This window comes from Eublepharis macularius, chromosome 2 (assembly GCF_028583425.1).
Source record: "Eublepharis macularius isolate TG4126 chromosome 2, MPM_Emac_v1.0, whole genome shotgun sequence".
NCBI classification, from domain to species: Eukaryota; Metazoa; Chordata; class Lepidosauria; order Squamata; family Eublepharidae; genus Eublepharis; species Eublepharis macularius.
The window spans coordinates 93,696,813-93,714,701 of record NC_072791.1 but is presented as its reverse complement, the minus strand read 5'-3'; the positions used below and the strand labels follow the sequence as shown (position 1 = coordinate 93,714,701).

At 41.3% G+C, this 17,889-nt stretch overlaps 1 protein-coding gene across 4 annotated transcripts in view; it reads left to right on the top strand.

The window, feature by feature from the left end:
• PDHX (pyruvate dehydrogenase complex component X) overlaps window positions 1-17,889 on the top strand; it is an 80,501-nt gene that overhangs the window by 44,204 nt on the left and 18,408 nt on the right. For 3 of the 4 annotated variants that reach the window (XM_054971168.1, XM_054971171.1, XM_054971170.1), the window contains exons 6-9: window positions 3,819-3,990; window positions 7,713-7,860; window positions 12,720-12,749; window positions 14,534-14,592. In XM_054971168.1, coding sequence (XP_054827143.1) covers window positions 3,819-3,990; window positions 7,713-7,860; window positions 12,720-12,749; window positions 14,534-14,592 — 409 coding nt within the window. The remainder of the gene's footprint in view (window positions 1-3,818; window positions 3,991-7,712; window positions 7,861-12,719; window positions 12,750-14,533; window positions 14,593-17,889) is intronic. The other variant, XM_054971169.1, reaches the window with a different exon arrangement.

Here is a 17,889-nt window from a genome sequence, read left to right as displayed (position 1 = left end):
ATTTAATTGTGGAAAAGTTGGAAATGAGGATGAGGAGGTAGTTGTTAGAAATGAATGCCACACAACAGGTTGACTTCTTTTTAACCTCCCCACATTAATTCCTTTAAAAGTATTGAATGCTCATGCAGTGTGGAAAAGTCTCCCTTCCTGGGTTCATCATGTCTGGTGGCCCTGGAATCCTGTCTGCTATAGTCCATAATAGGAATCTGATCTCCTATCAGCAGAGTTTTGCTTATTCAAATGACAGTATTTTGCTGTGAAAATTCCCAGTCTGGTACTTGCGAAAACTGCAGGTGGCAGCAAGGCACAATTTTCAGTGAAACAAAATTCTCAGCTGTGGAATCTTAACCAACAGTGCCTCTTGTTATGTGTTGGAAATGGATCTAGATGCAAATGACAAATTCATTTGCTAATGATAACCAGTTCTCTGCTAGTATAGACCTGTTAGTGATACCAGGTTTATCTTGATTGCGGATATTGTTTTGTCCATTTTTACCAATGTTGTCTGGAAATGCAGTTTCTTTCCTTTTAAACGGCACAGAATATACTGAAAACAAAATAGCCACTACAGACCCACTGGACTTGAAGCAGAATTGGAACATAGATACAGCACTATCAGAGGAGGGGGGAAACACATTTCCAGGACATCTGATGACAACTACTGTAAAAGTAAACAATATTTGTATTCTCAGTTTTAACAGTGCTGTACAAATTGCCAAAACAAGTTTGCAGGCTATGTCGAGTTTGTTGTTTATGACTGCGGTCCATAGTTCATTGAAATCTGTGGCGAAACCCCTATTCGTTTTAATGGTCCAGGTCAGCTTACATGATTTTTTAACTACAGCATTGCATGTCACAAATAAATTCATTCATAACCAGCAGCCATATATTACCCATGCAAGTCACAGGGGAAGCAATTAAATTTTATGGCCGACTGTGGCATCTAAAAGAAGATATATACGTGCTGTATATGTGATTTTCTGTACATTTAAGCATCTTCAGGGCTGACAAATGGCACATCCTGTTTAACCCTGTTATTATTTATTACTGTCATTAAGTTTTTATATAGAGCTATGAATATGTTGATGATTTAGAAGTCATTGAAGCCAGTAACATTATAAAAAAGTTGCTAACAGTTTATAAGGCTGTAGTTGAAGTAGGTTTTCATACCATTAAATAATATGGGGATGAGAAACTGTATGTGGAAAGCATTATAAAATTTCAAACAGTTATTCTAAGCTGTACATTTTTGTATATGATTGCTATGGCTTTTTAAATTAAGTAATTGAAGACCTGTATAATTTTGTGACTTCAAAATAGCCATTGTTCACACTTGAAATTTCTGTGTTTTTTGCTTTGTTTGTGTGTGCTATGTGTTGTTATGTCACTTCTGACTTAGGGTGGCCCTTTGAATTAATGATCTCTAAAACGTCCTATCATTAACAACCTTCCTTAGGTCTTGCAAACTGCAGGCTGTGGCTTCCTTAGAAGACCTAACATGAGGTCTATCTACCTCATATTAGGTCTTCTTCAACTATTCCTAGCATTATTGTTTTTTCCAGTGAGTCTTGTCCTCTCATGATGTGACCAAAGTACAATAATGTCAGTTTAGGTATTTTTTTAGCATCTAGGGAAAATTCAGCCTTGATTTGAACTAGAACCCACATTTGTCTTTTTGGAAGTCCATGGGTGTCAGTAAAACCCTCCTCAAGCATCACATTTCAGATCAATCAATTTTCTTCCTATCAGTTTTCTTCACTGCCCAACTTTAACATGCATACATAGTGATGGAGAATACCATAGTATAAATTATCTTGATCTTGCTTTCCAGTGACACTTGGATCTTCTCTAGTTCCTTCATGGCTACTCTTTCAAAGTCTCTTATCTCCTTCTGATTTCTTGGTTGCAGTCTCCCTTTTGGTAGATGTTTGAGACAAGGAATAGACACTTTTTAACTATTTCAATTTCTCCACTGTCATCCTTAAAGTTCTGTAATTCCTCAGTAGCCATTACTTTTATCTTGTCCTGCTTCGGCACTTTCTCCTTCATCAGTATTTGTTTCAAGTCTATTTTCTGCCAGTAATAAGGATAAAATATATCCTTTTCTGACAGCCTTGTCAACTGGAAGCCATTCTGTTTCCCCCTATTTGGTCCTAACAGTAGCCTCTTGTCTAGATTACAGGTTGCACATCAAAACAATCAGATGTTGTGGTACATCTATTTCTTTTAAACATCCATAGCTTTTCATGATCAACGCAGTTGAAAACTGCTGTAATTTATAAAATACAAACTGATTTTCTTCTGCAGTATGATCGCTAGTGCCTCTTCCTTGTCTGAATCCAGATTGAACATTTGGAATTTGTTGTTCCATATATGGTAAGAATCATTGTTGTAAAATTTCAAACGCCATTTTGCTTGCATGGGATATTAACGTGATGGTCTAATACTTGCTTCAAACGGCGACATCTCCTTTTGGGGAGAATTTGAATGTAAATTTAGTGTTTCCAGCCCATGGGCTGTTGTTTTGTTTTCCATATTTGTTGGCATATCCTTGTTAAGATCCAGGGGAAAGTGAGGTATGCCCACAAGTCCACTATGCAGTTTGGCCCAGCAAGTGGCACTGTACAGCTTGGCCATAGTTTTCCCAGGTAAAAGTTGCCAGGGGGAGGGAAGGAATGCTTAAGATGGGAAGATAAAGATAGATTGGCTGATGGGTGGGAAGGAGAGAAGGAAGCAGGAAAAAGGGAGAGGCCATGGGACTTTCAGGGGAGGGAAATAGAAAATAGTGGGGTCGGAGGAAATTAGATGTTCTTTTCAAGTCCTTGCGGGTTTCCCAGTTGTGTTATGCTATTTATATTCATAAAGGTTAAAAAATATTTACAGCAGTATGTGTTGAAAACAGGAACAAAACAAAACAAAAAGATACAGAAACTTTGTCTTACTTACAATTATGGTCTGATCAGATGATAAATCTTGCAGTAAATGATGGTCAAAGAGGTGTTTCTAATTTAAAACTATTTTTCATTTCTTTGGATTAATATTTAAAATCTATTATGAATATAATTCATCACTTTGGACTATTGGCTGAAAAGGTAGACAGTAGAGCATTTATTTTAGATTTAGAAAATAAAATAAGATAAAATAAATTTTGTAGAAGATGATTCTACTTTTCCAGTTACATAAGCACCTAGAAGTATAAGGCTACTCAAAGGATTTGTTGTTGTTCCCTAGTGGAACTGACTTATTTTGTGTTGAAATATTGTATTTGTAGGAAGACTCTGTTCCTTATATCAGCAGGCTCTAGGTGTTGGCATAACCTGTGGGACTTTGCTGGAACAGAAACATCCAATGCAAATGTGTTTAATTTCCTACTTCCTTTTGGTTGTTTTTGGTTGATCCACAGTTCAAACTAAAACTTCAACTCACTCATACCTCAGACTTCTAACTTCAACCTAGGATTTTTTTCTATAAGCTTTAGTAATATGAGTCCAAACTGTAGTGTTGTCCCAGTGATCCCTTATATAACTCTTATTTGAAATATGTATGTTGCCAAACCTTTCCATTTCACACATTTGTTTGTGAGGCGGTTGTACGCATGCAGTGACTTTGTCTCATCATATCTATGTGAGAATGAGGTTGCCCGATTGGCCACTTTAGGAAAATATCGATATAAATATACATAAGCTGCTTGGTAGTTGAGAATCCATAATAACTTCAGTTTGGGGTAGTGGGCTTTAGAAAAAAATATTTTATTGAGTAGAAAGTTTCTCTTAAGTTTTTCCCTTTTGACACAGTGTAATTGCTCTTTTGAATGACAGGGATGCTCTCAAGCTTCTTGATCAAAAACAGAAAGGAAAATCCATTGACGCAAAGCCAGTGATTTCATCACTAGCTGCACAGCCAACTGGAGTGCCTTCACTCCCACCTTTAGCAAGCATGCCCCGTCCTGCAGTTCCTCCAGTTTCTGTACCAGCACAACGTGCTTCCATGGTAATAACTATGACAATATTACTTTATTTGACTTTCATATACATATTTGTAAAACTTACAAGTTAATATGAATTTAGTGTTCCGTCAGACCACTGCAGAGAGATCGCTTGCTGTGTTTTCAATAATATTTGCCTTATAGTTTCTGAAGCACTCATTAGCCTATGTATTAGAAGATGCAGTTATTTTAGATGCGTAAGAAAAGCAGGATAGAAGAGTGTTGAAATAAAAGTCGGAGTTGGGTGTCAAAAGTGCCAAAACAATGATCACCTTTGTTCCCACTGATATTTTGTAAGATCTCAGTTCATTCTGTTGCCAAGGAGCAAATGCTCTGACTTCACAAAGATTGTTATGTATGCTAGAAAGCATTTCAGTGTTTGTGTTACTGATGCTTGTACTTAATACCCAACAGCTGCTGCTTCTAGAGAAAAGTTACTTTGGAAGGAGACATTTCTAGCAAGTAGAAGTTGCTAGAAGCAAATGGAAATTTAAGATTTGCATTGCCCACAACTTTTCTGCAGCAAATCTCCCCTTCCACTAAGCTGCTTATTTCTTGCAAACATATCTGGAAACCTAATAAATGCAAGCAAGAGACGTGTTGCTTCCTACTGCCACTACTTGGCTGAAAATTGCTACATTCTAAATCTGCTTTTCATTAGAAATCAGGGTACAACTCCATCTGTGCACTCTCAAATCAAAGACTGGGACACATTCAGTAAGGCGAATGTAACTGGAGAAGCCTCTGTCAGGTGAAGCCTATCTAGACAATCAAGCCATTTGGATCTTACAACAAAAGATTGATGCTTAAGGAACTGTGATACACCACTGACTGTTCCAGCCCAATACTGATGTAGCTTTATTGGATTTTTTCTTTCCTGTGTCCCTCAATTGATCTGAACTGTACTTCAAGAATTTCTGAGTTGTACTACTGTTGAAGTAGTTGGTTTAAGTGTCAGTGTACAGGTTGTATATTTTCTGTACTATCTTCACATGAAGACTGGCCATAAGGTAAATTGATAGCCAATGGAACAATACAGGTCAAGCCCCCAAGGAATTGTTCACATAGTAGAGGCAGCATTATTCACTGAGACTTGAAGAAGACCTGGATGTGAAAAATCCTGAAAGGAGGCTGTGACGAACTCAGCTTTACACGCTGAGATTCCTAGTCAAGAGGATTATGATTGACAGGTTTCCTCCTCCCTGGTGGCTGGCCTGGAATGGCAGTTGGGGATGGAATGTTGGGGGAAGCTGTCAGTTGAGAGTGAGAGAGAAACTGCTGAGAGAGAAGGGAGTTGGAGCCTCGTTTTTGACCAGTGAGGGTGAGCCAGAGAGTTCTCTGTGATTCTGAAGCACTTTTAGTCCAGCAGAAACCCCCTACATAGACTCAATAGATCTGGGAAGTATAGAGGGCCAAGGAAGGAGGAACAAAGGAGTCTCCCCTTCAGTGCTAGGAACAGGATTATAGTTCACCGCTATAATACCTGCCCAGGATCTGGGAAGGGTCTGTCTCTGTGGAGCGCCCTTAAGTCTAGAGAGGAGGGAAAGTCGTGCTGTACTTTTACTAGACAAATGTAACATCTGTGAAGCAGTGTGAACCTCTAAAAGCAGCCAGTAACTGAATGTTCTGTGCCTCACACCAGTTAAGTTGTTGTACATAAGCCTTTCTTTCATTATGTTTAAACACCTGCCTACCTGCCTTTTAAGTTCAACTTCTGTTAATAAACCTTCAGTTATATTCTTGGAATCTCCCCAAGCCTCGTGTGCCAGTTTCTGATAAAGGGAAGCGCAAACCCCTGATCTGTCCCCGATAAAGACTTAGCTGGGTAACCGATTGTAATATTCATAAGGGTGGGACAAAGAAGAGTGTTGAAGCTTAACATCAACCATGTTACCAGAGGCTTCCCAGCCCAGTATACAGCTTCATAAGCTTACAGAGGAGGAGGTTTTACCTCAGGGTAGGGGAAGGTCAGTCCAAGCCTGAGTTGCGCATGGGTTTGTGGCAGAGGCAGAAAATATGAGTTCCAAATCTAGAGTCAGGAAATGCAAGAGAAAGAGAATCCATCTTCTTTCAGCTGAAAGATATGAGGATATCGTGTAAATGTCCACAAATAATCAGTGCCTGTAATGATTTTTTTTTAAAAAATGGTAGGAAGTAGAGATGGGCATGAACTGGGAAAATGCCAAACCGCAAGGTTCATGGTTCATGGCATTTCACGAACCATGAACCACCATGAACTGGCACCCATTTATGAACTGGTTCATTTGGTTCGTGAAAACATCACTTCTGGGGCAGCAGAAGATCTGCGGAATAGGGGTGTGTGCTTCCAGTTTCCCCCTTTCAAATGCTGGCCACTTTTCAGCTGATGGGAGAGCCATCAGCACAGCAAGAAAAGTGTTGCTGCTTTCAAATGCCCGCCGCTCTCCTTTTTCCCGTGAGCTAAAGTGACCTAAGGGTCATAAGGCTGCTTCTCCATTGGCTTCCTTCCTCCTGGGTATGCAGGGACTCTCTTACTTTTTTTGAAAGCCAGGAACAATTCCTAATGTTGCTGCTTATTCTCTGCTGACTTTAAAAGCCAGGAAAGGGTTAAATGACTGCTTTTCCCTTCCTCCTTTGGGGTATGCACACACTCTCTCTCTTTTTTTTCCAAAGGCAAGAATGGGTTGTAACATTATGACATTGTAACATAGTAACATTGTAACATTAATGTTACTGCAAATTCCTCCTGACTTTAAAAGCCAGGAAAGGGTTAAATGGCCACTTTTCCCTTCCTCTTTTGGGGTATGCATACACTCTTTCCCCCCCCAAAGACAAGAATGGATTGTAATATTGTAACATAGTAACATTGTATTGTTACTGCACGTTCCTCCTGGCTTTAAAAGCCATTAAAGGATTAAATAGCTGCCTTTCCCTCCCTCCCAGGCATGTTTCTGGCTTTGCTAAAGAGAAAAAAAACACAAGCGTTTTGCACAGCCCTTTGGAAACAAAGTGTCAGGAAAGCTGCTGGGAGGGGATGAAGCGGCAGCATTTTAACCCTTTCCTGGCTTGGCTTTCAAAATAAATAAATGAGAGTGGGACAAGCACGAAAAGTACATGTTTTCCCCCAGAACTCTACCACCAGTTTCCTCTCCAGTGGGCAGGGGACAGCCCAGTCAGCGAATACAAGGGGGGGAAGGGTTCCAACACTGCAACGTTACTACACCTGCTCGAAGTTTTAAAAAAGCAGTGTGACATGAATAATAATGCCCCGAAAGCCTGAAACTGCACCGAGGCTTCACAGCAAGAAAAGTGTTGCTGTTTTCAATGCCGGCAGCTTTTTTGCAGCTGCTGGTTACCTAGGAAACTGATTGATCAGCGCCAGGCTGTCTGCAGTAACGAACTGAAAAACGAACCAAATGAACAGGGTTAAAGTTCATCATAGTTCGTCAGAAATGGGTTCTCACGAACCGCTGGTTCGCAAACCATGAACTGGCTCGGTTCATGACGAACTTTGGTTCATATTTCAGTTCATGCCCATCTCTAGTAGGAAGTACAAATTATTGTATGGCATCTAAATAGCAGACATCACATTTTAAAAATGAGAATGTAGGCGAGATCAGTGCATCTTTCACCACCAATAATAGTCTGAAACTTATGGATTTAGCAATATTTTCATTAATGTATTTCAGAAAAAAATTAGCTTGTGCTCTGCTAGTTATTCAGTATGTAAAATGTTATTTTGTTGCAGAGTGCATTCACTGAAGTCCCTGCTAGCAATGTTAGAAGAGTTATTGCTAAGAGATTAACAGAATCTAAAACTACTATACCTCATGCATATGCTACTGCTGACTGTGACCTTGGTGCTGTTTTGAAGCTTAGGCAAGAGCTCACAAAAGGTAAAACTATTATTGTTTTTAATTGCTGGACTGAATGCAATATAGTGCATAAACTGGTAATCATTCCTTATTGTCTGTATTTTATGTAGTTAATTGGTATCAGTATATCTAAATCTCATTATGGCCAAATCTGTGGATACTTAAATCTGGAGATTGGAGCCATTAACAGACAAGACAGATCTTTCTACAAACATGAAAAATGCCGCCCCCCCCAAGTTTGCAGGAAAAAAATCTGAAATGTAAACACAAACCACATCGGCTCCTATAGCTTTAATAAGCAAATGCCCTCTGTGGCTGTTGCTAGGCTACTACAACAGCATTGCCTGTTGAAGCTTTGGTTTCTGTCAGGCGAGGCAGGATGGGGGCAGGGCCCTTTTGAGGCCTGTTTTGGCCTTTGAGGGGGGACTCATCAGGGCTGAGCCCGGCAGCTACTGCTGGCAGGCCTGGCTGCTCCCCACTATGCAACGACAGCCACTGCACAGAAGCCGGAAGGTGTAGAGGTTAGGATTTCAGACAGTGTTCTAGATGTTATATGGCTAGGAGGGAAGAGGTGAAACAAGATAAACTAGGAAAGGAAACTCAATGGCAAATCCAGGTTATCTGCATAGTGTAATGGTTGTAAAAATCCAGGTTATTTGCATAATGTAATGGTTGTAAAAGCTTGTTGCTCAGTAATGCTATATATAAATATGAAACATGAAAAAAAGAATGTAAACTTGTTCAATATTAATTGATGTGAGATTGTTATATTTTATGTTGTAGAAATTATTTTGAAGTTAGTTTGCAGCTACATCCTAAATGGTGAAGAAAGGTATCACCTTTCTTCAGAAACCTTGAGAACCATTGGACCATGATAATTTTGACAGTCAAATATGTATGCTCAAATAGTCTTCTTACAGTGCAATCCTAAACAGCAATATACCTTTCTAAGTCTTTTGACTTAAATGCACTTAGAAGAGTGTAACTCTGCTTAGGATTGCACCATTAGTTTTATTGCTGTGGTTGTGAACACTTTGGAAAATGATGACTAATTTAAACTATTTTATAAAAGAAAAGTAGTTTTTTCTCTTGATCCTAGCAATTGTCTTACCAGTTTAATAGGAGCTTTTATGTATGTGAGATATATCAGAGTAATAATAAAATAGTATAAGTAGAATTGTAAGCGGTCGGCCCAGCCTCCGCCATTTTAATAGACATTTTAATACCGCTGCTTATAATATTAAAAATGTTCAGGCCTCTGGAGTTAAAATGGCTGCTGTATTGCCACCAGAGAATCTCTAACAGTTGCTGAATCCCATCTGGGAGGACACGGCATGAATGGAATGCTGCACAGGAATGTGGAGTGATTAAGAGGTGATTGGATTTACTCTCTCTCCAGCCCCACAGGTGCCCAGTGCAACAAAGACCTCGCAGAGTCATCCCCACTTAACACATTCCTTTCCCTCCTTCCGTGATGAGATCTCCTGTCCTTGATGGAGGAGCTAATCAAATGACGTTCATAAGTATATACAGATGTTCCTGGAAAAGTACAGTCCCCACCTAAAATCCATCAACTTAGCTCCTATGGAATTCACTAACTAACGATCCCTTTTGTGCAGCACTAGAACATGTTTTGCATTTGCTTTTACACACCCCAGCAGCTACCAATCAAGGTACTCAAGCCTTTTGTCTAACCCTGGAACTAACCGTTGGAGCCTTTGTTCTAATGGCTAGGTGGGCTCTTCCACATCAGGGCACATTTTACCTATAAAAGTAGAGCTCCGGCCTCATTCAAATCGTTCACGCTTCTGGATCCATAAGCATTGTTCCCTTGAGGTTTGCCCAAGCCTCTTGCTCCTTTAAGCCAAGGATGCTGACGTTCAAAGCTACCCTCTTTTCCATGGACTGGACCCCCCCCCCCCAGTCTGGTATACACCGGTGATAGATCCCAGAGTTGCCAGCCTCTTGCATGGCCATATTCCTTGCTAGCTAATTCCCCCACAAATTATTTATTGCAAGGACACCACTTCCGGTAACAGATTGGGCCTCCCCCCAGCCCTGGATAATAAAGATGTACATGTTCTGCCTTTTTGTACATGTTCTACTACAAGCCAGTGCATGTTCTAAGTCAGTCTGTGGTGGGAAGGGTTGGGGAAAATATGCAAGAATCAAAGACTGAGGATTATAGATTTGGATAGTTTTATGGTATGGGTCCAGTGTAGTCCGTAGTAACGCAGGCATTAGCAGAGTTACACTGGAAAGGAGTACATCATTACAGATTTGGAAGCAAAGAATGGGATGCCTTGGTCACAGACCTGTAGCTCAGGCTAAGAGCTGTTGGATAACCTGGAAGGTCCAAGTGATACTTGAAATGGAGCCTCATTGAGGACTCTAGTTAATAGAGCTGCCTTTCCCCACCCCACACATACTTTTTAAAATGCTTGCAACTAAGGTGGGTAATACCTTGGCATCAAAAATTTCTTCGTAGCACATGAAATACAAATAGATGTTTTTACCTTGATTTTTAAAAATATTTTCTAAAGGAGAAGAATCTGCTGTAACAAACAGGGATGTCTGTGATAAATTGTGGTGGGTGGAAGGGACAAAAAATGGAAGGATGTATTCCATTCCTTCCTTTTATCCCCCCCTCCCTCCCATGCCATATCAGCAGGGTTCTGCAGTAAGCAGTTTTTATGGCTCACAGGTGGACCTAATCATCACTGCCACAAAATTGCTCTCTGTGGAATCTATCCAGGTCAAGGTGCTTTGTGGTAGATAGACACCCAGAATGCCCCACCTCTTGTAGCCCACTGAGCCTGGAAGATTCTGAACTAAGACGATTTGCTGTGGTGCCAGTGGTTGGTCTCTGTGCCTTCTGCCTCTAAGGAGGAATCTAGCACACATACTGAGGAAGAAGCTGTAGAAGAACTGGTAGTAAATGTACCTTAAAACAGTTTCCGTGCTTCACAAGCACTACCTTAGGATAGCAGCCAGTTCCAAGTCCTGAGTAACCCATAGGCTTTGCTTGGGCTGGGAAAAGCAAAGAGTATTTGTTCAAGAGCAAGAAGAATTGAACCGCAATTTGTCTCTGTACTCTTCCACAGATTATTTTGTATTTTCATTTTGGAGCTTCACTTTTGTTGGACTTCATTTTCTAGTGAAGTTGGTATAGGCAGGCTGTCCATTCTACTCTCCTGACCTCCTGCCCCACCACACACTCCAGAATAACTATTTTAGTTGGCTACATGTATAGAATGTAGGTTACCATTGGATATAGATTTCTCCTATTGTTATTTAATATTTGTGGTTTAAAGACTTCTGTTGAATGTTTTCTTTATGATAATCAGCATTAATCTCAGTTAGCACTTTTCAGATAGGAGAATTAAAATTTCACTAGGTATCCATCTTCTGGACTTTGGATGTAATTTGCTTCTCTTTCTCTTCTCTGTTTGCTTTTACCGATTTTTGCAAGTCAGTGATTGCACTGATCTTCATTAAGTTGGTTTGGATGAACACAAAGATCCAGATGTCATGTCAGAGGCAAGGAATTGTGATTTAATGGAAGCTTTGCCTTTACTGAAGAGCTAAACTGCTTTGATATTGCCATATTCCCAACAGGAAAAAGAATCCCCACTATAAGCTTCCTCACATGAATGGCTTTGCTTGCATAAATTCCTTTTGGATGAAGAATTTCAAGGTTACCTTTTAATAAGCAACCTTGGCAAGTGCAAAGGCCAAAGTCTGCCATTAGAATTCTAAACAGGTACAGCTTATTCATATGATGATGAAGACTTTTCAATAGGAGCCAACTCTACTGGGCTTTGTGTTTGTTTTTTAAACTTCCCTTCATTAGTCATTTAAACTTTGCAATACAAATCAGAAACGGAAAATGGGAAACGAGAGATTTCCCTGGTTTCTCAATGCCTTATAAAAGAACATAGTTCAATATTACTACATTAATATTGGTTTTCCTTCCCACTAATATTCTATCCTACTTTATTAGGGTAAATAGGAAGAAAGATTAGGCAGCTTTTACAAGATCATGGACTCATGTTCCCAGAAAAGTGAAAGTTAGTATAAAGTTCCTCAATGAGTACCCAAGTGTTCTTTTACTTGTTCCTAAAAAGTATGGGAAGTATGGTGATTTGCTCAGGTGTAAGCTTTCTTAGAGTGATACTTGGGTAGAGCTATCACACGTCTCTCTTTTCTGTGGCTTTTTTTCCTGTGAATAGAGCATCTTCTTTCCTTCCATTTATTTTCATTCATTTATTTGATTTTTATGTCCACTCTCCCCATGGCGGGCTCATAGTGGAGTAACAACTAGGTTAAAACACATTAAAACATACATAAAACATATAAAATCATACAATGATAAAACTCAGTTCATACAATAAAACTCTGGATGGTATCCCCCAAAATATGCCCTGGCCCATTAACATTACAGGGATGGGAGGTGGAGAGAGCAGCCAGTCTGATGGAAAGCTCGGAGGGGATAACAATACCACCCCCAGACAGGAGGCTAGCGGGGATGCTGAAACATGCAGGAAATTTAGTTTCCTTTAATAGCATTGCTGCTTAAACCTTCCGTAAAGATAGTTTCAGGCAGGTAGCTGTGTTGGTCTATAGTAGAATAGCTTAACTGTGCAAACCTAAACTGAAGTCAAACTCTGTTTAAGATTGCACTTTTAATCTTCATAAGCAAGATTCACTATGACTCAATGAAGAATGGCCATTTCCCTGGGGAAATGGCCATTTAAACTGCCCCTTTAATATGAACCAAACAAACCAGTAGACCAGTTCGTGGAAATGAGCTTCCATGAACCACTAGTCTGCGAACCACGAACCGGCCTGGTTCAGGCATTTTTTTGCTTTCTATTTAGGTTTGTGCCCATCTCTACTCTGGACTGTTAGTAAGTATATGAAATTGGTTTCTTTGAATCAATCCACTGTAATTAGCAGAAGCAATTATGCTTGGAAAGCAAATTACTTTCTTTCCTTAGCTATATATTTTCAGGCACACCAAGTGACTCAAAACTAACCTGTATTCTGAAACTTTTGTGGTGAATCATTAAAGACCAATACAGCAATAGTAAAAAATGGAAAAGAGTTTCTGATTATTCATGAAAAACAGTAACAAATATCTCATGTGCCTTTGGGATGATTCCACAGGAAGTCTGAAGAGACGCTGCATTGGTGGCCTGTGCTCTCCCACTGCAAAAAAACTGCTTGTTATTCTAGTTTTCCCTTTAAATGTTCTGATACTTTAGAGTGAACACAACCTTTTACCTACTACTTGAGGGAAGGAGAGTTCCATGTTGTCACTGCTATATTAGGAAATCCATTATTGTATGTGCTAGAAAAATCCAGACCTCTCAAAGTCACAGCATCCCTTCAGGCTAAATTGTTAATTAAAGATTTTTGGTTTGGTTTTTTTTTTTTTTGCTTTGACATTTTAGACTTCCCAGTCATGCAGTGGAATTCCTTCCTGCTCTCATTATTAACTCAGTTTCAGGCTGCGCAGTTGCCTCTGTCTCAGTAACCTGAACAGCATAAGGCCCCAAAGGGCCATTGCACAGTGGTACACTCCTTGTTTACAACTGAACACATACACAGAATAATCTTTTTGAGTCTTTGAATTCATGTATCATAGGATATTGAAAGAAACATCAAATTTATCTTTTGGCTTTATTTTTTATTTTATTTATTAAATGTATATCCTGCCCTCCCTGCACGCAGGCTCAGGGTGGGTTACAACATCACAGACTACAGTAAATACATACATTCATAAAACTAAAATAAAATACTGAAATGCAGCATAAAACTAACACACAAGTCCACAAAGGACACCTAAGATGTGATTTCCCCCTGAGGGATGCCACATATCAGTGGGTATCACAGTGACATCTGTTCTCCAAGTGCCACCCTTTGTCCCCAACCATGGAGAAAGAAGACCAGCCACTGCAAGGCGGCCCCACATATCCTCACATCAGCGAGGTAGTAGGTCAAAAGATCATAATCAACTGTGTCTAATGCTGCCGTCAAATCTAATACCAGCAGCACTGACCTGCCTCAGTCCAGATGCCAATGAAGACTGTCTGTGTGGTCAACCAACGTTGTCTCCTTCCCTTGGCCAGGTTGTTGGTCATATTGACTTACACTGTGTAACCCGTCTTGAGAACGATAGACTTTAAATAACATAAAGTTTAGGAAGGCAAATAGTTCTGATGGTGAGATGAATGGTCACTGTGGCACGATGGGACTTAATACCGATGCATCAGAGTAGGTCTCAGCTACTGCTGAGATAAACTCCATTCATTTCACCTTGAATTCTAGCTTGAATAAATTGTAATAAAGCTTGTTTTATCTGTATTAGAATCTGAGCTCTTGGAGAGCTTTGGATTCTATGATACTGACAAAAGGAAGGAAAATTCTTATACTATCCATCCCTTTTCTCTCCACCCCACTCACATTGCCTCAAATTGATAGTATCCAGAGCACCTGACATTCATGTTTATACTGCTATAAAAACATTTGTACTATGAGGATAAGTAATTTAACCATTTAAAAATTTTGACAGTATGATCTTGTAAGAGCTTATTCTGTTGTTTTGTTAATGATTTTAAAAATGCTAGTGTGTTAATAATAGAAATTTATCTAAAACGACACATTTTAACTTTTCTTTTTCTCCTCCCAGATAACATTAAAGTATCAGTAAATGACTTCCTTATCAAAGCAACAGCAGTTACCCTCAAAGTAAGTAGCTGTTAATAATAAATTGTAGGTTATATATTTCCATGGCAACAGATGGTGTTACAAGTTAGATCTTACCTTAATTGAAAATAAGCGTTTTCAATTCTGTTCAAAGAGCACAAAAGTAGTTCATATATTCACTACACTTCTGAAGTCATGGTATATGTGAAAGGAGATTCTTAGTCCCTTGTTACATATTTTCTACTACTTCTCTGGTTGTCCTATGTGCTAAATCTGATTAGAAGATGTATATAGTCTTTACCCATGCGGTATCCCTTTGTGGATGTTAACAAAGCAAGCATAACTGCCCAGTTTTCTGATAACTTAAAGTGTTTAATCTTAGGTGGTTATTGCAGCAGTAGTTTTAAGCATATGGATTCCTTTTAAAGAAGCTCCTACACAGCAAATGTTTATGAGACTCTGTTGCAAGTACATAATATCATTAGTTGATTATGATGTCAACATTTATTTATTTATTTAGATGTCAGGCTCCCCTCCGCGGTCATCAGAGCCTGGGGGGGGGCTGGTCCTCCAGGTTGGCTCTCGCACTAGTAAGGGCACAGGGTTGGCCTCAGAACTGAGGGGAGGAGAGGGGTTAGCAACACCCTGGTTCCCTCTCCTGCCTCATTGGGGTAGTACAGCTCCAATCCACCCTTTTGTTGTTCTTGTCATGCTCTCTCTCCTTCACACTCGTCTCTACTCCCAACTACTCCTCATCGGCCACCCTAGAATGTGTCCTTATATAGCCTCTCTGGGGGAGACTCGCAGCCCTTCCCCAAGACTTCACCCTATCTGTGGCTGTCCTGCCCCCTCCCTTGTGAAGGACATTGCTCTCCTTGACAGACTATGGATGCCAGGCTATGGCAGATAGATCCCTGGACCATTGCAACAAGAAATCCAGGCTCTTGGTTAAATGGCTTTATTCAGAAATCAGATCATTTCCACAGATATGTCCATAGAATTAATCAGAAGTAAGGTAAGCATCTAAGCAGTAAGAACAGGTTGACAGGAATGGTAACCTGTGGGAAAATCCTTTCTCTTAACACACACGTTTGCTCTGTTCCCCTCCCAATCGTAAAACAGGACGTTTGGTGCGAACTCATCCTGAGGACGTCTCACATATTTGTACTATCAAGTCGAGACACTGAGAAAGCAAGAGATCAAAGTTGAGACTAGGGCTGTGCTATTCGGGTTTCGCTTAAGGTAAAGATACCCGAAGCGGACCGATTCGGAAAGCGTCAGTATTCCTAAAGCAGGGCTGGCCCCGCTTCAGAATACCAAAGCAAAGCTTTCCGAAGCATTCGGAAATTCTTCGGAAAGCTTCGGGGCTTGTTTAAAGGGCCCTGCCACTGCTTGCAGGCAGCGGCGGGGCCCTTTAAACATCAACCCCACCCACCTTCCCCCCACCTACCTTGCGGTGGCTCCGGGCCAGCTCCTCTGCCTCTGCCCTGCTGCCACTCGAGCCTGCGGGGTGGTGGGGAAGGCCGGAGCCGCCTCCTCCGGCTCTTCCTGCCCCTCAAATGGCCATGGCGTGCCCCTCCCAACAGTAAAACAGGATGTTTGGCGCAAACTCATCCTGAGGACATCTCACATATTTGTACAATCAAGTCGAGACACTGAGAAAGCAAGAGATCAAAGTTGAGACATAGCAGTGCATGGGAGTGAGCAGTACACAAGGTCAGAAGCACTGAAAGTTTCTACAGTCCATTAGATAAGGCACCTGCAGCTTCAATAAGCCTGTGAAAGGGAGCAGTTATGGCATTGGCAATATGACATCAAGTTATAGCATGAGACATTGGTTCAGGAACAACAGGTTAACATTGGTTCAGGAACAACAGGTCAGCATTGGTTTAGGAACAACAGGTCAGCGTTAAGTAGTGGCATGGATGAGGCACAGACATGACACTCCTTTGAGCTTATCCCTGATTTTGGCCCAGCCCCTGGCCCCTCCCCACACCTCCGCAATTGCCCTGCAGGGTGGGGCTGGCTGGCCTCCACCCAGGGGTAGGGCTCAGCCTCCACCCCAGTGTGCCGCGCCATACGGGACCAGCCTGTACTCCAGGCCCTCTGGTGCCTCTTTCCTGCACTGCCGTGGTGGGGCCTTAGGCACCTCCTTCCCGCTTCACTGCAACTGGGCCTTCCCCCAACCCAGCTGAGAGGCAGGCTGCCATGGCTTCTCCTGCCTCAGCTGGGAGTTGAACAGCAGTGGCAGCCAGGGCCTCCCCCAACCCAGCTGAGAGGTGGGTTTCAGCAGCGGCCAGGCCTCCCTCTGATCCCTCTGAGTGGCGGGCTGCCGGGGCTTCCACCACCTCAGCTGGGAGTCGAGGTACTGCGCCACCTGGGCTGGCAACCAATGTATTGTTTACCTTCACTCTACTGGCCCGGTGTCATCCAGTGAGTCTCAGAGGAGCGGGTCAGGTGAGTCTGGGGGGTGGCACCTCTCCCTCCTGACACAAGGACATATCTATGCTGCCTCTTCAGAGTCCTGCTTAAGGTGACTTGCAATTAAAGTAATATCACAATATAAAAATAAGCCATTAAAACCAAACCATTACAAACACTCAGTGAACATTACAACTTTCCATAAAATAGAAGCTAACCATTTAAAGAGCTAGTAAGATAAACCCCTTAATTAAAAGCCTGGGTAAGAGATGTGTTTTTTCCTGGCACCTAGAAGAAAGTAAAGTAGATGCCAAGTGAGCTTCAAGGGGGAGGGTGTTCCAGAGGCAAGATGCCACTACAGAAAACGCCCTGTTTCTAGTCACCATGCACCTAACCTCTGAAGGTTGGGGGCACAGAAGGAAGGGCTTGAGAGGCAATATTGGATAGTACGGGAGAAGATAGTCCTCAGGCACACTGGCCCAAGCCTTTTAGGGCCTTAAAGGTAAGAACCAGCACTTTGAACTGTGCAAGAAACAGACGAGTAAGCAGTGCAGATCTTTTAGCACAGGCCTGATACAATCCTTGTAATTAGAGTCTGACAATAGCCTGGCTACATAACAAAAGGGAGCCGAAGGGCTCGAGGAAGTGCACCAAACAAGACACCGGAATATGAAATGTGTGAATTATTAAATAGACAAGTGCTACATAAATCATAACATGTGATTCTGAAAAGTTCTCACAGATAAGTTCAAGGTAGTCCCAACACAAAATTGTGCTGCCAAATGGTTGCAGAACGCCAAAATGCTAGCGAATGGTAGTAGCAACGCCGTCGGTGGTTTCCAAGGTCAATAAATTAGGCAACGAGCCGTGCCGGCCTCCTTTCTTCACCCGTTTCAGAGAATTTCTCTTTCCTCAGGC